General features: G+C 52.7%; 1 protein-coding gene across 17 annotated transcripts in view; it reads right to left on the reverse strand.

The window, feature by feature from the left end:
• The window catches only part of ANKS1B (ankyrin repeat and sterile alpha motif domain containing 1B), a 1,227,618-nt gene that overhangs the window by 62,862 nt on the left and 1,150,430 nt on the right, over nt 1–14,326 (reverse strand). For 13 of the 17 annotated variants that reach the window (XR_009550898.1, XM_060195606.1, XM_060195607.1 and 10 more), the window contains 2 exons: nt 11,045–11,152; nt 8,964–9,143 (listed from right to left, as the gene is read on the reverse strand). Coding sequence is in view for 16 of the 17 variants with exons in the window: in XM_060195606.1 (XP_060051589.1) it covers nt 8,964–9,143; nt 11,045–11,152 (288 nt within the window). In the remaining variant the exon portion in view is untranslated. The remainder of the gene's footprint in view (nt 1–8,963; nt 9,144–11,044; nt 11,153–14,326) is intronic. The other 4 variants (XM_060195613.1, XM_060195609.1, XM_060195608.1 and 1 more) reach the window with 1 other exon arrangement.

A 14,326-nucleotide genomic window follows, 5' to 3' on the forward strand; every position in this document is an offset into this window, starting at 1 on the left:
TGCTGTCCCAGCTCCTCTGGGTGTTGCAGGGAACCTCAGGCAGCGGGGACCAGGTGTTTAAGTGAGTGCCACTGCTCCCGATATGACGCTTTCCAGGTCCACTGCAGAGCAGGGCTATCGACTCGCTTGGAAAAGCAGTGAGCAGCATTCCTTCACAAGATGAATCGCTGCAGAGAAACTCGATTCTGCAGGGGGCTGTTCTTTGCCCCGACACCCCTTTCAGACAGACACTACACTCTTCCTTACAGGGTGGGGTTGTCATTCTCCTTATTTGAGCCCATTAATTAATGTATGCTTGGCGCTGCTCTCCACTTCTGGCTAAAAACAAGCAGGTGGGCATTTGAGCAAAGCCATTCATTCAGTGACGCTGGGGAGAAGTCATTTCCCACTCTGCCCTCGTGGGACTCAGAGAGGGACGAGCGTTGTGAGCAGCCGTCCTGAGAGAGGCCAACCTAGTGGGTCTCAGCGAGGGGGGTCAGTTTTCTCCTCAGGCCCATCTTGTTCAACGCTGAAGTCAATAAACTGAGGGACTGCTGGAAAAGCATGCTGCTCTGAGGAAGCTTTTAAAAGTGAGCGTGCTTCATACTTGGAAGGGATCACGGGCACACTGAGCACTGACCACTTTTTAAAAAGGTCTGGATAGACCTGGGCTGTTGGGCAGACAACTGGACAAAATTGCTCTCTGAGAAGAAATGATGCAATTATAGAACCCCACATTAAGGACACACACACACTCACACTCACTGACACACACTCACACACACACTCACACACATATTCACACACTCACACACACACTCACACACACACTCACACACACACACACTCACACACACACTCACACACACACTCACACACACACTCACACACACACACTACTCTCACACACACTCACACACACACACACACACTCACACACTCACACACACACACTCACACTCACACACACACACTCACACACACTCACACACACACTCACACACACTCTCACACACACTCTCACACACACACACACACACACTCACACACACTCACACACACACACTCACACACACTCACACACACACACACACTCACACACTCACACACACACACACACTCACACACACTCACACACACACTCACACACACACACACACACACTCACACACTCACACACACACTCACACACACACTCACTCACACACTCATACACACACTCACACACACTCACTGACACACACACACACACACTCACACACACACTCACACACACTCACACACTCACACACACACTCACACACACACACACACACACACTCACTCACTCACTGACACACACTCACACACACTCACACACACTCACACACACACTCACACACACACTCACACACACACACACTCACACACACACACTCACACACACACACACTCACACACTCACATATACACACATACACACACTCACACACACTCACTGACTGACACACACACACACACACACACACACACACACACACACACACACCCGTACAGGACATGACTTGTGGCACTGACAAAGGCTGTGGATTTTTCCTGAAAGCTCAACATTGTAGGGTCTGGGCAGTGGCACACCTGGTTGAACGCACATGTCACAGTGAGCAAGGGCCCAGGTTCAAGGTCCTGGTCTCCACCTGCAAAGGGGGAAGCTTCACAAATGGTGACTCAGGGCTGCAGGAGTCTCTCCTTCTCTCTCCCTCTCTGTCTCTCCTTTCAATTTCCCTCTCAAGTTCTCTGCCTCAATTTAAAATCAATCAATCAATCAATAAATAAAATATGTGTATTCAAGAAGAGTCAATGATATATTGGTGCTCTTAAGTATGAACATCAGCAAAGTGGTTAAGCCCAGAATGAAGGAACCAGAATATGTCAGAGTGATTAAGTCCTCCTCATCAGAGACCTGACAAGGGCCTGGGTATGACTCACACGGTGAGGGGAAGACAGTACTTTGTCTTTTAGTCTTAAAGAACCATTCTTAGCAAGAGGGAGTAGGTTTATTCTCTGCTGCTAGGAAGCTCGCACTATGTCAAACGCCAAGGAGGTGTCCTCCAGCTCAGCGCAAGGCAAAGGTTCTGTCAGGGAGCAAAGTGATGGGCAGATTTCCAGTCTGCGATTCCACAAGTCTGAAGCTTGTGCTGGTGTATCACCAGGAGGAAACATCAAGAGAACCAGCCAGAGGCCAAAGCTGTGCTGTGCTCTACTAGGACAAGAGAAGAATCTTCTAGTCACTAGTGCATATAAAAGCTGAAAAAAAAAAAACCAGTCGTGCTGCTAATTTCAGATCTGCAGAAAAGGTCAGCTCATGACTGTTTACACAGAAGGCTGAAGAGCTGAGATCAAGAGCACATGGTTCTTCATTACTGTTTGCCCAAGTTCCTTAGCAGTTCAAGGCTCTGCTGACCTTGAGTTTGCACAAGGCAGCAAGTACTCAGACAAAGGACAAAGGGGCCTTCTGGGCCCCTGGCATTTCTGAACTGTGTCACTGTTGGTCCCAAGTGTGTGGACACAACTCAGGGCTGTGCAGCTAGTTGCAGCCTCAAATGGAGTCGTGTGTTCTTATTGTTGGTGTGGCCTTGGGTGAGCGGCGGAAGCCCTCTGTGCCTTGGCACAGAGCCGTGCTGGTTGGTGCTGGCCCTCGTGGCCGGCCGTGGTGCTGAGACAGGTCTGAGTCACGGCAGTGGCGGCTCCAGGCAGTTCATCTTCCTATGAGAGTTCAGACCATCGCAGTGTCCAGTGTCCAGTCTGGAATCTGATGGTTCCAGAGCTTTCCTACCTCTGTGTAAAGTAGACTGCTTAAGGGGCCAGGCAGTGGCACACCTGGCTAAGAGCTCACATTACGGTGCACAAGGACCCAGGTTCAAGTCCCTGGTCCCCACCTGCGGGGGGGGGGGGAGGCTTTACAAGTGGTGAAGCAGGGCTGCAGGTGTTTCTCTGTCTCTCTCCCTCTTAAAAATATATTTTTAAAAATTATCTTTACTTATTGGATAGAAAAAGCCAGAAACTGAGAGGGAAGGGGGTGGCAGAGAGGGACAGAGAGTATAATTATATTCCTAATAACATAATCTTATAAATTACTATTCAATATGTCAGGAGGGGAATAGATTGCATGTCTCAAGTTCTTTAACTGGCTAGAGTTAGTTCTGAGTATATATGCATTTAGTCTAAGCTCTTAATGTTCCAAAGTTGTAAACTGATTGAATACTCACATTGGGCATAAATTGTTAAAATATTTATAAAATGCCCCCCCATACTAAGTTCCTTACAACATTAGGCCAGCTAGTACAGAATAATAGGCCCTGTCAGTATTTAAGATATAGTTATTTGTAGATAGCGTTAAATGACATAAATCATGGTGAGGTCAAATATGGTACAGTAAGTCCTAACCATGGGATTTTCAAAGTAAACCAAGCACCCACGTAACTTGGTTATAAAAATAATTGTGCATCGCCTCCTTAAACTCTGACAGCAAGGAACCTTCCCCACTCTCTTCAAAATACACATTTCTCCCAATGCTGGGACCTCTGGGGCTTTGCTGTGTGTCTTGATGCCTCTCCTGTTGATTCCTCACCCTGTGGTGCTGCCTCTGCTGCCCTCAGCTAAATCAGGGCCATGTTATGCCACTGCTGCCTTCAGATTGTCTCCAGAGACGTCAAGCCTGAGATGCCAACCTTCTAACCCCAATAATCCGGTGAGACTGTTGTCTGTCTAGACCACAACTTTGCTAACACAGGGGACTGCCCAGTTCCATTTGAAATGGTGCACTCTTAACAAAGTTACAGACCCTGGATATAGGCTGCGGCCTAGGGGACTGGGTCCATGTATCCAAATAGCCACACGTCAGAGGCAACTATACACCTTCAGGTAGAAGTGCTCCACAGGCCTCCACCGCCCCAGCTTGTGAGTCTCACAGCAAGGAGACAGTAGGGAGCAATCCTGCTAGGTCACCTCAGTGTTCTGACACACGCAGATGAGTAAGCCATGTCTTCTTTGAAAAGACTGCGCTACGTGGAGAAGTGTCATCAGTCACAGGAGCAACTCAGCTGGTTCCTGAAGTCAGCAGAGTCCATAATAGCGCCACGCACAGACTCAGGGCAGAGTCCATAACAGCTAGTGCCACGCATAGACTCAGGGCAGAGTCCATAACAGCTAGTGCCACGCACAGACTCAGGGCAGAGTCTATAATAGCGCTACGCACAGACTCAGGGCAGAGTCCATAACAGCTAGCACCACGCACAGACTCAGGGAAGAGTCCATAACAGCGAGCGCCACCCACAGACTCAGGGCAGAGCCCATAACAGCTAGTGCCACCCACAGACTCAGGGGCTCCACGCACAGACTCAGGGCAGAGTCCATAACAGCTAGCACCATGCACAGATTCAGGGCAGAGTTCATAGCAGCTAGCGCCACGCACAGACTCAGGGCAGAGCCCATAACAGCTAGAGCCACGCACAGATTCAAGGCAGAGTCCATAACAGCTAGCGCCACCCACAGACTCAGGGCAGAGTCCATAACAGCTAGCGCCACCCACAGAATCAGGGCAGAGCCCATAACAGCTAGTGCCATGCACAGACTCAGGGCAGAGCCCATAACAGCTAGTGCCACGCACAGACTCAGGGCAGAGTCCATAATAGCGAGCGCCACGCACAGACTCAGGGCAGAGTCCATAACAGCTAGCGCCACCCACAGACTCAGGGCAGAGCCCATAACAGCTAGTGCCACCCACAGACTCAGGGGCTCCACGCACAGACTCAGGGCAGAGTCCATAACAGCTAGCACCACGCACAGATTCAGGGCAGAGTCCACAGCAGCTAGCGCCACGCACAGACTCAGGGCAGAGCCCATAACAGCTAGAGCCACGCACAGATTCAAGGCAGAGTCCATAACAGCTAGCGCCACCCACAGACTCAGGGCAGAGTCCATAACAGCTAGCGCCACCCACAGAATCAGGGCAGAGCCCATAACAGCTAGTGCCATGCACAGACTCAGGGCAGAGCCCATAACAGCTAGTGCCACGCACAGACTCAGGGCAGAGTCCATAATAGCGAGCGCCACGCACAGACTCAGGACAGAGTCCATAACAGCTAGCGCCACCCACAGACTCAGGGCAGAGCCCATAACAGCTAGTGCCACCCACAGACTCAGGGGCTCCACGCACAGACTCAGGGCAGAGTCCATAACAGCTAGCACCACGCACAGATTCAGGGCAGAGTCCACAGCAGCTAGCGCCACGCACAGACTCAGGGCAGAGCCCATAACAGCTAGTGCCATGCACAGACTCAGGGCAGAGCCCATAACAGCTAGAGCCACCCACAGAATCAGGGCAGAGCCCATAACAGCTAGTGCCACCCACAGAATCAGGGCAGAGCCCATAACAGCTAGTGCCATGCACAGACTCAGGGCAGAGCCCATAACAGCTAGTGCCACGCACAGACTCAGGGCAGAGTCCATAATAGCGAGTGCCATGCACAGATTCAGGGCAGAGTCCATAATAGCTAGCGCCACCCACAGACTCAGGGCAGAGTCCATAACAGCTAGTGCCACACACAGATTCAGGGCAGAGTCCATAATAGCTAGCGCCACGCACAGACTCAGGGCAGAGTCCATAACAGCTAGTGCCACGCACAGACTCAGGGCAGAGTCCATAACAGCTAGTGCCACGCAGAGATTCAGGGCAGAGTCCATAATAGCTAGTGCCACACACAGATTCAGGGCAGAGCCCATAATAGCTAATGCCACCCACAGACTCAGGGCAGAGTCCATAATAGCGAGCGCCACGCACAGATTCAGGGCAGAGTCCATAATAGCTAGTGCCACGCACATACTCAGGGCAGAGTCCATAACAGCTAGCGCCACCCACAGACTCAGGGGCTCCACCCACAGATTCAGGGCAGAGTCCATAATAGCGAGCGCCACCCACAGAATCAGGGCAGAGTCCATAACAGCTAGTGCCACGCACAGATTCAAGGCAGAGTCCATAATAGCTAGTGCCACGCACAGATTCAGGGCAGAGTCCATAACAGCTAGCGCCACGCACAGATTCAGGGCAGAGTCCATAACAGCTAGCACCACCCACAGATTCAGAGCAGAGCCCATAACAGCTAGCACCACCCACAGATTCAGAGCAGAGCCCATAACAGCTAGTGCCACGCACAGATTCAAGGCAGAGTCCATAACAGCTAGTGCCACGCACAGATTCAGGGCAGAGTCCATAACAGCTAGCGCCACGCACAGATTCAGGGGAGAGTCCATAACAGCTAGCACCACCCACAGATTCAGAGCAGAGCCCATAACAGCTAGGGCCACCCACAGACTCAGGGCAGAGCCCATAACAGCTAGTGCCACCCACAGATTCAGGGCAGAGTCCATAACAGCTAGTGCCACACACAGACTCAGGGCAGAGTCCATAATAGCTAGCGCCACCCACAGATTCAGGGCAGAGTCCATAACAGCTAGCGCCACCCACAGACTCAGGGATGAGTCCATAACAGCTAGCGCCACGCACAGATTCAGGGCAGAGCCCATAACAGCTAGTGCCACGCACAGACTCAGGGCAGAGCCCATAATAGCTAGTGCCACGCACAGTCTCAGGGCAGGACAGGGTGCAGAGAAGACCCAGCTTGTCTTACTGCACAGAGGCTCCATGGCTCGCAGTAAGACAATCCATGATTCTGAAACAGTAAGACAATCCAGTAAGACGATCCATGATTCTGAAACGCTGCCATGACAGAAATTTGACAGCATACGTGATCCACAGATACTGACAAATAGCAGGAAGTATATGAAAATCTTGGGGGGAAAACTCGAGAGCTTTTATTTAAAAGAACCTCGGCTGTCACAGCAGTAAGGATCACAAGGACACTACCTAACAAGAGAAGGAATTGCTCTTTCCCTGTCTCTCCTGTGCTTCCCATCTCCCTTCAGCAGAAGATGCGCCATAACCCCAACATCGCCGTGCCCAGCACAAGGACCCTGAGAACAACTCAGTCCTGAGAAGGCTACAGGAGACACGATGCCCCTCTCCCCGGGGCACCTGCAGGCAACTCGCCGTGCTTTCCGGACCCTTCAGCCGACGCTTCCCTTTAGTGAACAGAAGCATAGAATGTTTACCAACAGCTTTAAAAACAGCCACTCATCAAACAGTTGAGAAAAATACTTAACAGCCAAGGCAAAGTAATCATAGTCAAATTTTCACCTTGAGATTCTCCTCTTAGGTGTGGAGGGCAGAGAGAGGCCTCCACACACATCGGTCTGAACCTAGAACGAGGATGGTAAGGGAAGATTTTGCCAACAGTTGTCAGCATGTCTGTATCTCTGAACCAGTGTCAGGTAACTCCGCAGAGCCCCGGGCCCCTTGATGAGTTCTAAGAGTGGCACTGCTTTTTGGCTGGGCTGACTCACACTTTGGAGCAAGAGTCTGTGACAGGATAGACAGGGACATGCCCCAGCATGAAGAGGCCGCCCCCCTGATGCCAGGGCTCTTGGTCACCTGTGCCGGCAGCAGCAGGAATGTTCCCAACACTTCAGGCGGCAACAGGCAATGAAGCGACTAGTCCCTGTGCCTGAATCTGTGTGTGGGAACACTGCACTGTGTGTGCACACGCGTGTGAGCTTGGGGAACATTGCATTGCGTGTGCACATGCATGTGAGCTTGGGGAACACTGCACTGCATGTGCACATATGTGTGAGCTTGGGGAACACTTCACTGTGTGTGCACATGCGTGTGAGCTTGGGGAACACTGCCTTGTGTGCACACGCATGTGAGCTTGGGGAACACTGCCCTGTGTGCACATGCGTGTGAGCTTGGGGAACACTGCACTGCGTGTGCACATGAGTGTGAGCTCGGGGAACACTGCCCTGTGTGCACACGCATGTGAGCTTGGGGAATGCTGCACTGTGTGCACATGCGTGTGAGCTTGGGGAACACTGCACTGTGTGTGCACACGCGTGTGAGCTTGGGGAACACTGCTCTGTGTGCGCACATGCGTGTGAGCTTGGGGAACATTGCACTGTGTGTGCACACGTGTGTGAGCTTGAGGAACACTGCCCTGTGTGTGCACACGCGTGTGAGCTTGGGGAACACTGCCCTGTGTGCACATACGTGTGAGCTTGGGGAATGCTGCCCTGTGTGCACACACGTGTGAGCTTGGGGAACACTGCCCTGTGTGCACACATGTGTGAGCTTGGGGAATGCTGCACTGTGTGCACACGCGTGTGAGCTTGGGGAACGCTGCACTGTGTGCACATGCGTGTGAGTTTGGGGAACGCTGCACTGTGTGTGCACATGCGTGTGAGCTTGGGGAATGCTGCACTGTGAGTGCACACGTGGGGAGTGCTGCCCTGTGAGGCAGCCACCCTCCCTCTCCAGGTAACCAAGCTATGTCCTGTGGTCTAGAGCTTTATTATTCCTTCTCACTATGACTTGATTCTGACAACAGATCGCTGCCTCTAGGGCAAAGTGTTTCTAGGTTACACGAAATTAGATATGAACTTTTTTTTGCCTCAGGGTTATTGCTGAGTCTTGGTGCCTGCACTATGAATCCACTGCTCCTGGTGGCCACTTTTTCCATTTTATTGGACAGGACAGAGAGAAATGGAGAGGAAGGGGAGACAGAGAGGGGGAGAGAAACAGACACCTGCAGACCTGCTTCACCACCTGTGAAGTGACCCCTTGCAGGTGGGGAGCCGGGGGCTTGAACCAGGATCCTTGAGCTTAGTACACTTAACCGAGTGCACCACTGCCTGGCCCCAGACATTAACTTCTTTCGAAGGAACAGATGACCAGCATCTGTGTCCACACTCCGCAGCTGGAGAGGTCTGCCTGCGGCTAGTTCCAGGGAGCAGGGAGAGAGTCACCGTGAGCAAGGGTGGCACTCTGGACAGGCGTGTCGGGAAGCATCAGAACGGGTTTAGGGCAAGAAACAGCAGCGAGGCTTGCGATACCTTACCTGAGCCATCTGCCTCTCCAGTTTTGATCGGGGAATATCATCAAAGTAGTTTTCGTTCCGTCTCCTCCTTGCATCGCCCTGCATGATAATGTGAGGAACGTCTAGGGAGCCACCAGTGGTGTAAGTGCTTTGGCTAAGTGATGGAGACAACTGAGGAGGAGTGTGATTACCACTGGGTTCCTGAATGGAAATACATCATGAAATAAATACCACGTCCTTGTGGCCCGCGGTTCCGACGCTGAAGTAATGACCCGACAAGCTGTGGGGGAGGGGGGGCGTTTCTGAAGGGATCACTGAGGGAGGGGGGGAGGACACGTGGCCATTTCATGAAAGGCGTGGTCTGGTCATGACCCCCCACCCCCTCAGGCAAATTCAGGGCCTAGACTTCACGTGGCAAGCGCTAGGCTGCTGCTTGTTTGTTTTAAACCAGCACTCACATGGCCTCAGGTGACAGGTACAAACATTTGAGGTACCCCTGCTACCATGGGGGATGCTTCCAAGGGGCTGGACTGTATCTCTGTGTGGACAGTGCTCTCACTGGGGTCCACGCCAGGACAACAAGCTCCAAGGGGACCCCAGGGACGTTGTTTCTCCACCAAGCAGTGGTCAGTGACGGGGCAGGGAAGAAACACAGGACATCGAGACACAGACGGTCACACTGAGGCCGCAGTTTCAGGCACATAGTGGCTGACGATGTGTCTCAAGCAGAGGGGAGCGGGCTGGACGGAGGAAGAGGCGGGTGCAGACGGAGTGTCTGCGGGTGGGAGGCGGCCGGGGTTCCTGGCCTCGTCTCCTCTTGCCCTTCTCAACCCAGTCTGATAGACCAAGGTTGTGCACTTTTCCTTGGGAATCTGGGGAGAAAGACTTCAGTCTTTGAGCTCTTGCTAAGTCTCTCCCAGGGAAGCAGAGAGGGGGAAGCTCAGAGCAGGGAGGAAGGAGAGTAGGATAAGCAGGGGGGGCTAAGATGCTCTTAGGAGCCATCTCGACCTGGGAGCTGCTGGTGCCCACACCTTCCTCCCCTGGTGCGGCAGAACGCGGGCTAGACTGTAATCCCTGCTGAGCCTCCGGCTCTGCTCGTCAAGGAGAAAACAGACCCTGGTTCGACTTTCTCTGCTGCCGAAGCCCTCAGTGGCCCCAAATGTCCCAGTGGCCGGCCTCCCGTTCCCCCACGGTCACTGCTCCTGGCAGCCCTGCTAACGCCAGCTCTCCCGCACCCGACGCCCGTGTGCACTTCCTTCTCCTTCAAGACTGGGCCAGCCGGGGATGCTCACAGCTCCTCTCTGTCCTGTCTGCTGGTGCTCCCTGACTTAGCCTCCACAGCGTCTCCCTGACGGCGCCCTGCTTCCGTGTATGTGCTGTCACCTTCTTTCCCGACACCTGCAGGCAGGGAACCAGGAGCGAGCGGAGAGAACAAAGCCGGACTCTGCCGCTGGCCCCTGGCGGGTCTGGAAGAACTTGGGGGCACTGCTCTTTCTCTCACTGCCAGCCCGTCTGCCCACGATCAGCTCTCTCTCTCTGTCTCTGTTCGTCTCCACTTCTCCCACTTATGCTCACTTGTTCTTCCTGCCATGGCTTCTCTCTCAATAGTTCTAATGGACAGTCATCGAGTGGTTAAATATAATTCTAGATCCCACATTCTTGATTTCTGAACAGCAGAAAAATCCTTCCCTCTTAAAAAAGAAGAAGAAGAAGAAGAAGACAGAAGTTCCTAGGGTTAATTTTAAATGGATCTTTACTTAACTGTGATCCTTGATCGATTTTTCTCCCGCCGGGTTTTAACAGTCTGACAGAAAACTCATTTCCTCTCTCTGGGTTTGGAAGGAGGGTGGAGGGGGGGGGGTAGCGGGAGTGGTTCTTTAGAGGTGGCTTCTGGCCAGAAGCCTAAACTTGAAGGATCTGTGTTTAGCCAGGGAGAAAAAGTAGGCCTCGCCTTCTGGATCACAGCTCCATGCTGCTGCCTCCACACAGCGGACTAAGCGGTCTGGTCGGCGGCCTCACGCCCTGACCCACACCCGTCTTACTTTATCTCTCCAAGTCCAGGTTGAAGTTAGGGGTGGAGATCGCAGTGGCCAGGCGCTTACCCTGAGGGTGATGGACCGAGGGGGCTTCTGCGGTGGGTCCTCCTGTAGCCTGTCTCCCAGAGATGCCAAGATGCGCTTCCTGTGGCCAATCAGACTGATCTTTAAGACCTGAAATGACAGAGGCCTGGGCTTAGTGTTCACAGCATGACTGTCACACTCCCTGAAGGATGAAGGAGCCGAGATGACTTTTGTCTGTTCTCGTGAGTGAGAGAGACCAGCGTGTCAGGAGACGGCTTGTTTGGGACAGCGCACATCTCGCCATGTGTGAGAACCTGGGTTCAAGTCCCCGGTTCCCACATGCGAACACCACGTAAGGGTTTACAAGCAGAGGAGCGGTGCTGTGATCTCTCTGCGTCTGTGTCTCTCACCCTCTAATTGGAGCAGAGGAGTCATGCAGACATGGAGCTTAGGATTAACCCTGGTGGTAAAGCAGAACAAAACAAGACAGAACGAAACAGAGGGACCGGAACGCTCCTTAGCTCTGACTGCTGGTGTTGCTGGCGGTGGAACCTGGGGCTCACTCACAGGTGGCACTGGGGCTGCCAGAGTGTTGGGAAATTGTGCAGATGTGTTTGAACACTGGCAGGGCCCACAAACCACTATATTTCCATGCAAGTATTATTTACAGATCCCCACCACGTTATCCCCTCAGGGTGTTGCTAATTCAGTTAAAACCATCGCAACAGTTGCTAAGGACGCTTCCACCTTCCCAGCATGCCTTTTGCCTCTCTCCACCCCCTTTCCTAGCCAATCCCGTCCCGACTTGCCACTTTCAGAAGTCTCCTATAAAAGTCACTCCTGTTTGTGTGCTCTCTTCTCTTGCCCTCTCTCTTGCCCCCTTTCTCTTCCATGTCCCGACCTGAAGAAGGGCTGGTGAGCATAGCGGGAGGCGGCCATTTTGCTAGCTCCACATGGCCTAAACCCGCTGTGCTCGCTGGCACCCAACTCTGGGGCGTCCACGTGAATAAAGATTTGCATTCCCGCTCTGCCACGAGTTCCTGGTCTCTTCTCTCTCCCCCGTGCAGCCTGACACCAGAGTAATAAAGGCATCCAGAATTAATCTGAACCAGCACTAAAGAGCAGACCCTGTGGTGAGCTGAGTGGTGTTTCTCCTCCCTCTCAGGTTCTGGGCAAGTTCCCTGACCCCTGTGGCCTTTGCTTCAGCACCTGCACGGTGAGGTGGGAACTGTCAGCCTCGATGCTGCTGGGTTCAGAAGCTGCTGGCTCTGGGCTGTGGTTCCCAGCTCAGCACAGACCCTAAGCTGACAGAGTGTGTTGCACCACGTGAGCCTGAGTGAGCTCTCGCTGGAGGTGAGCTGAGGCACCGTCCACACCAGAGCCTCTCCACAGAACTGCCCAGACGAGAGACAGACAGACAGACAGACAGACAGACAGACAGACTGGTTGATGATGTGTGTCCGGGACATTTGGGTAGCTCGCTGTTTACTGGAAATTGCCCCACGCCCCAGGAGATAACTGGCAGCAACTGCCCTGTCCAAGTCTCGTGCGTGCTGGCTGCCCTGAAGCTGCCTACACCATCAGACATGTGGCGACAGCTCAGTCTTCCAAGTGACAGCACTGAGGCGGCCACGGCCAGGGCCATCGCCGGGGCTCGGTGCCGGCACCACAAACGCTCCGCTCCTCGAGGTCTTATTTTTTTCCTTCTCATTTTTATTACATAGGATAAAGGGAAATTGGGAGAGGATGGGGAGATACAAAGAGGAAGAGAAATTCAGACACTTGCAGACCTGCTTTACCATCCGTGAAGCGGATCTTCTGCAGGTGGGGAGCTGGGTGGGGCTCAGCCCCGGGTGCCTGCGCTTGGTGATAGGTGCGCTTCACCGGTGTGCCGCCGCCCAGCCCCCAGAAGCGGTTTTCTGAGAGGACCAGCCCAGCCGTGACCGTGAAGCCCACAAACTGTTCTGCTGGGAAGCAGACCCAGTGCACCCGCCTGACAGCTTCATACCTAGTTTTCTGTTGCTCTGTCACTGGGCCTCTCTGAACTCCACCCAGGACTGTACAGTGGCAGTGAAACCACTTTGCAGATGAGTCTGCAAATAAAAGCCATCAAGCCCCCGAAATGACTTCTAGTAATGGTCTTGTGTCTCCTTGTCTCAGGAGTTTTAGTGTTTATAATCTCATTCACGTTGCCAGCAGGGTGCACACACACACACACACACACACACACACACACACACACACACACACACACACACTTTTATAGATAGACAGGCAGATAGACGGATAGATAGGTAGATAGATACTTTAAAGCAGTGTATTTTAAAGAGATGACCTCCCCTTATAGTGGTCATTTATAGGAGTGGGGACCTTTGGTGATGGGAATGGTGGGAATGAAAGGAGGCTACACTATAAACCAGTGCTCAGTAAAGCTTTAAAGTTAAAAAAAAAAAGATGGGGCCGGGTGGTGGCATACCTAGTACATGTTGCAATGTATAAGGACCCGGGTTCGAGCTCCTGGTCCCCACCTGCAGGGGGAAAGTTTTGTGAGTGGTGAAGCAGGGCTGCAGGTGTTTCTCTGTCTCTCTCCCTCTCTATCACCCCCTTCCCTCTCAATTTCTGGTTGTCTCTATCCAATAAATAAAAAAAAATTTTTTTTAAAGATGTTCTCCCCCCCCCCCCGTTTCTCCCATGTCTGTCAGGAATTCTGTGCAATGCTGGAAAGTGGAGTTATTTTTTTAACTAGCAAAGTGCTCAGCTCTGAGTTATGGTGCTGCCAGGGGTTGAACCCGGCATCTGGAGCCTCAGGCAGAGAAGCCTTTTCTGCATAACTTTTATATGACCTGTCAGGTCTGTCTTTACAAAAATCAAATCAAATCAAATCACATACCCTTGAAACAACACAGTATTGACATCACTCTGCCTGCTTTAGCGATGTCAGAGCCTGGGATTCAGACCCACAGAACGTCTCTGTGCGGGGGCAGGAGGCTCCTCACTCGGTAGAGTGCACACACCGCCCTGAGCGAGCGCCTGGGTTCAAGTCCCTGGACCCACATGCGGGGGCAGGCTTACGAGTGGTGCGGCGGGGCTGCAGATATGTCCCCCCCTCCATAAAAGAGAGAAAGAGAAAAGAAAGGGGAGTCAGTGTGACCTGTCCATGGCCACACAGGCAGCAGCTGCCAGGGCCTGGGTGTGTGTGTGTTTATTAACCGGCTCTACCCTCAGGCTCGATTTTCTTGCTATTTTCTCAGCTGTCCTCTGACCTCCGCTGCGTTAGTGCTTACAGTGTTGTGATGCCCCTTAAGACAGGGCTTTTTAGTTACC

Source organism: Erinaceus europaeus, chromosome 7, assembly GCF_950295315.1.
Source record: "Erinaceus europaeus chromosome 7, mEriEur2.1, whole genome shotgun sequence".
In the NCBI taxonomy this organism is placed as follows: Eukaryota; Metazoa; Chordata; class Mammalia; order Eulipotyphla; family Erinaceidae; genus Erinaceus; species Erinaceus europaeus.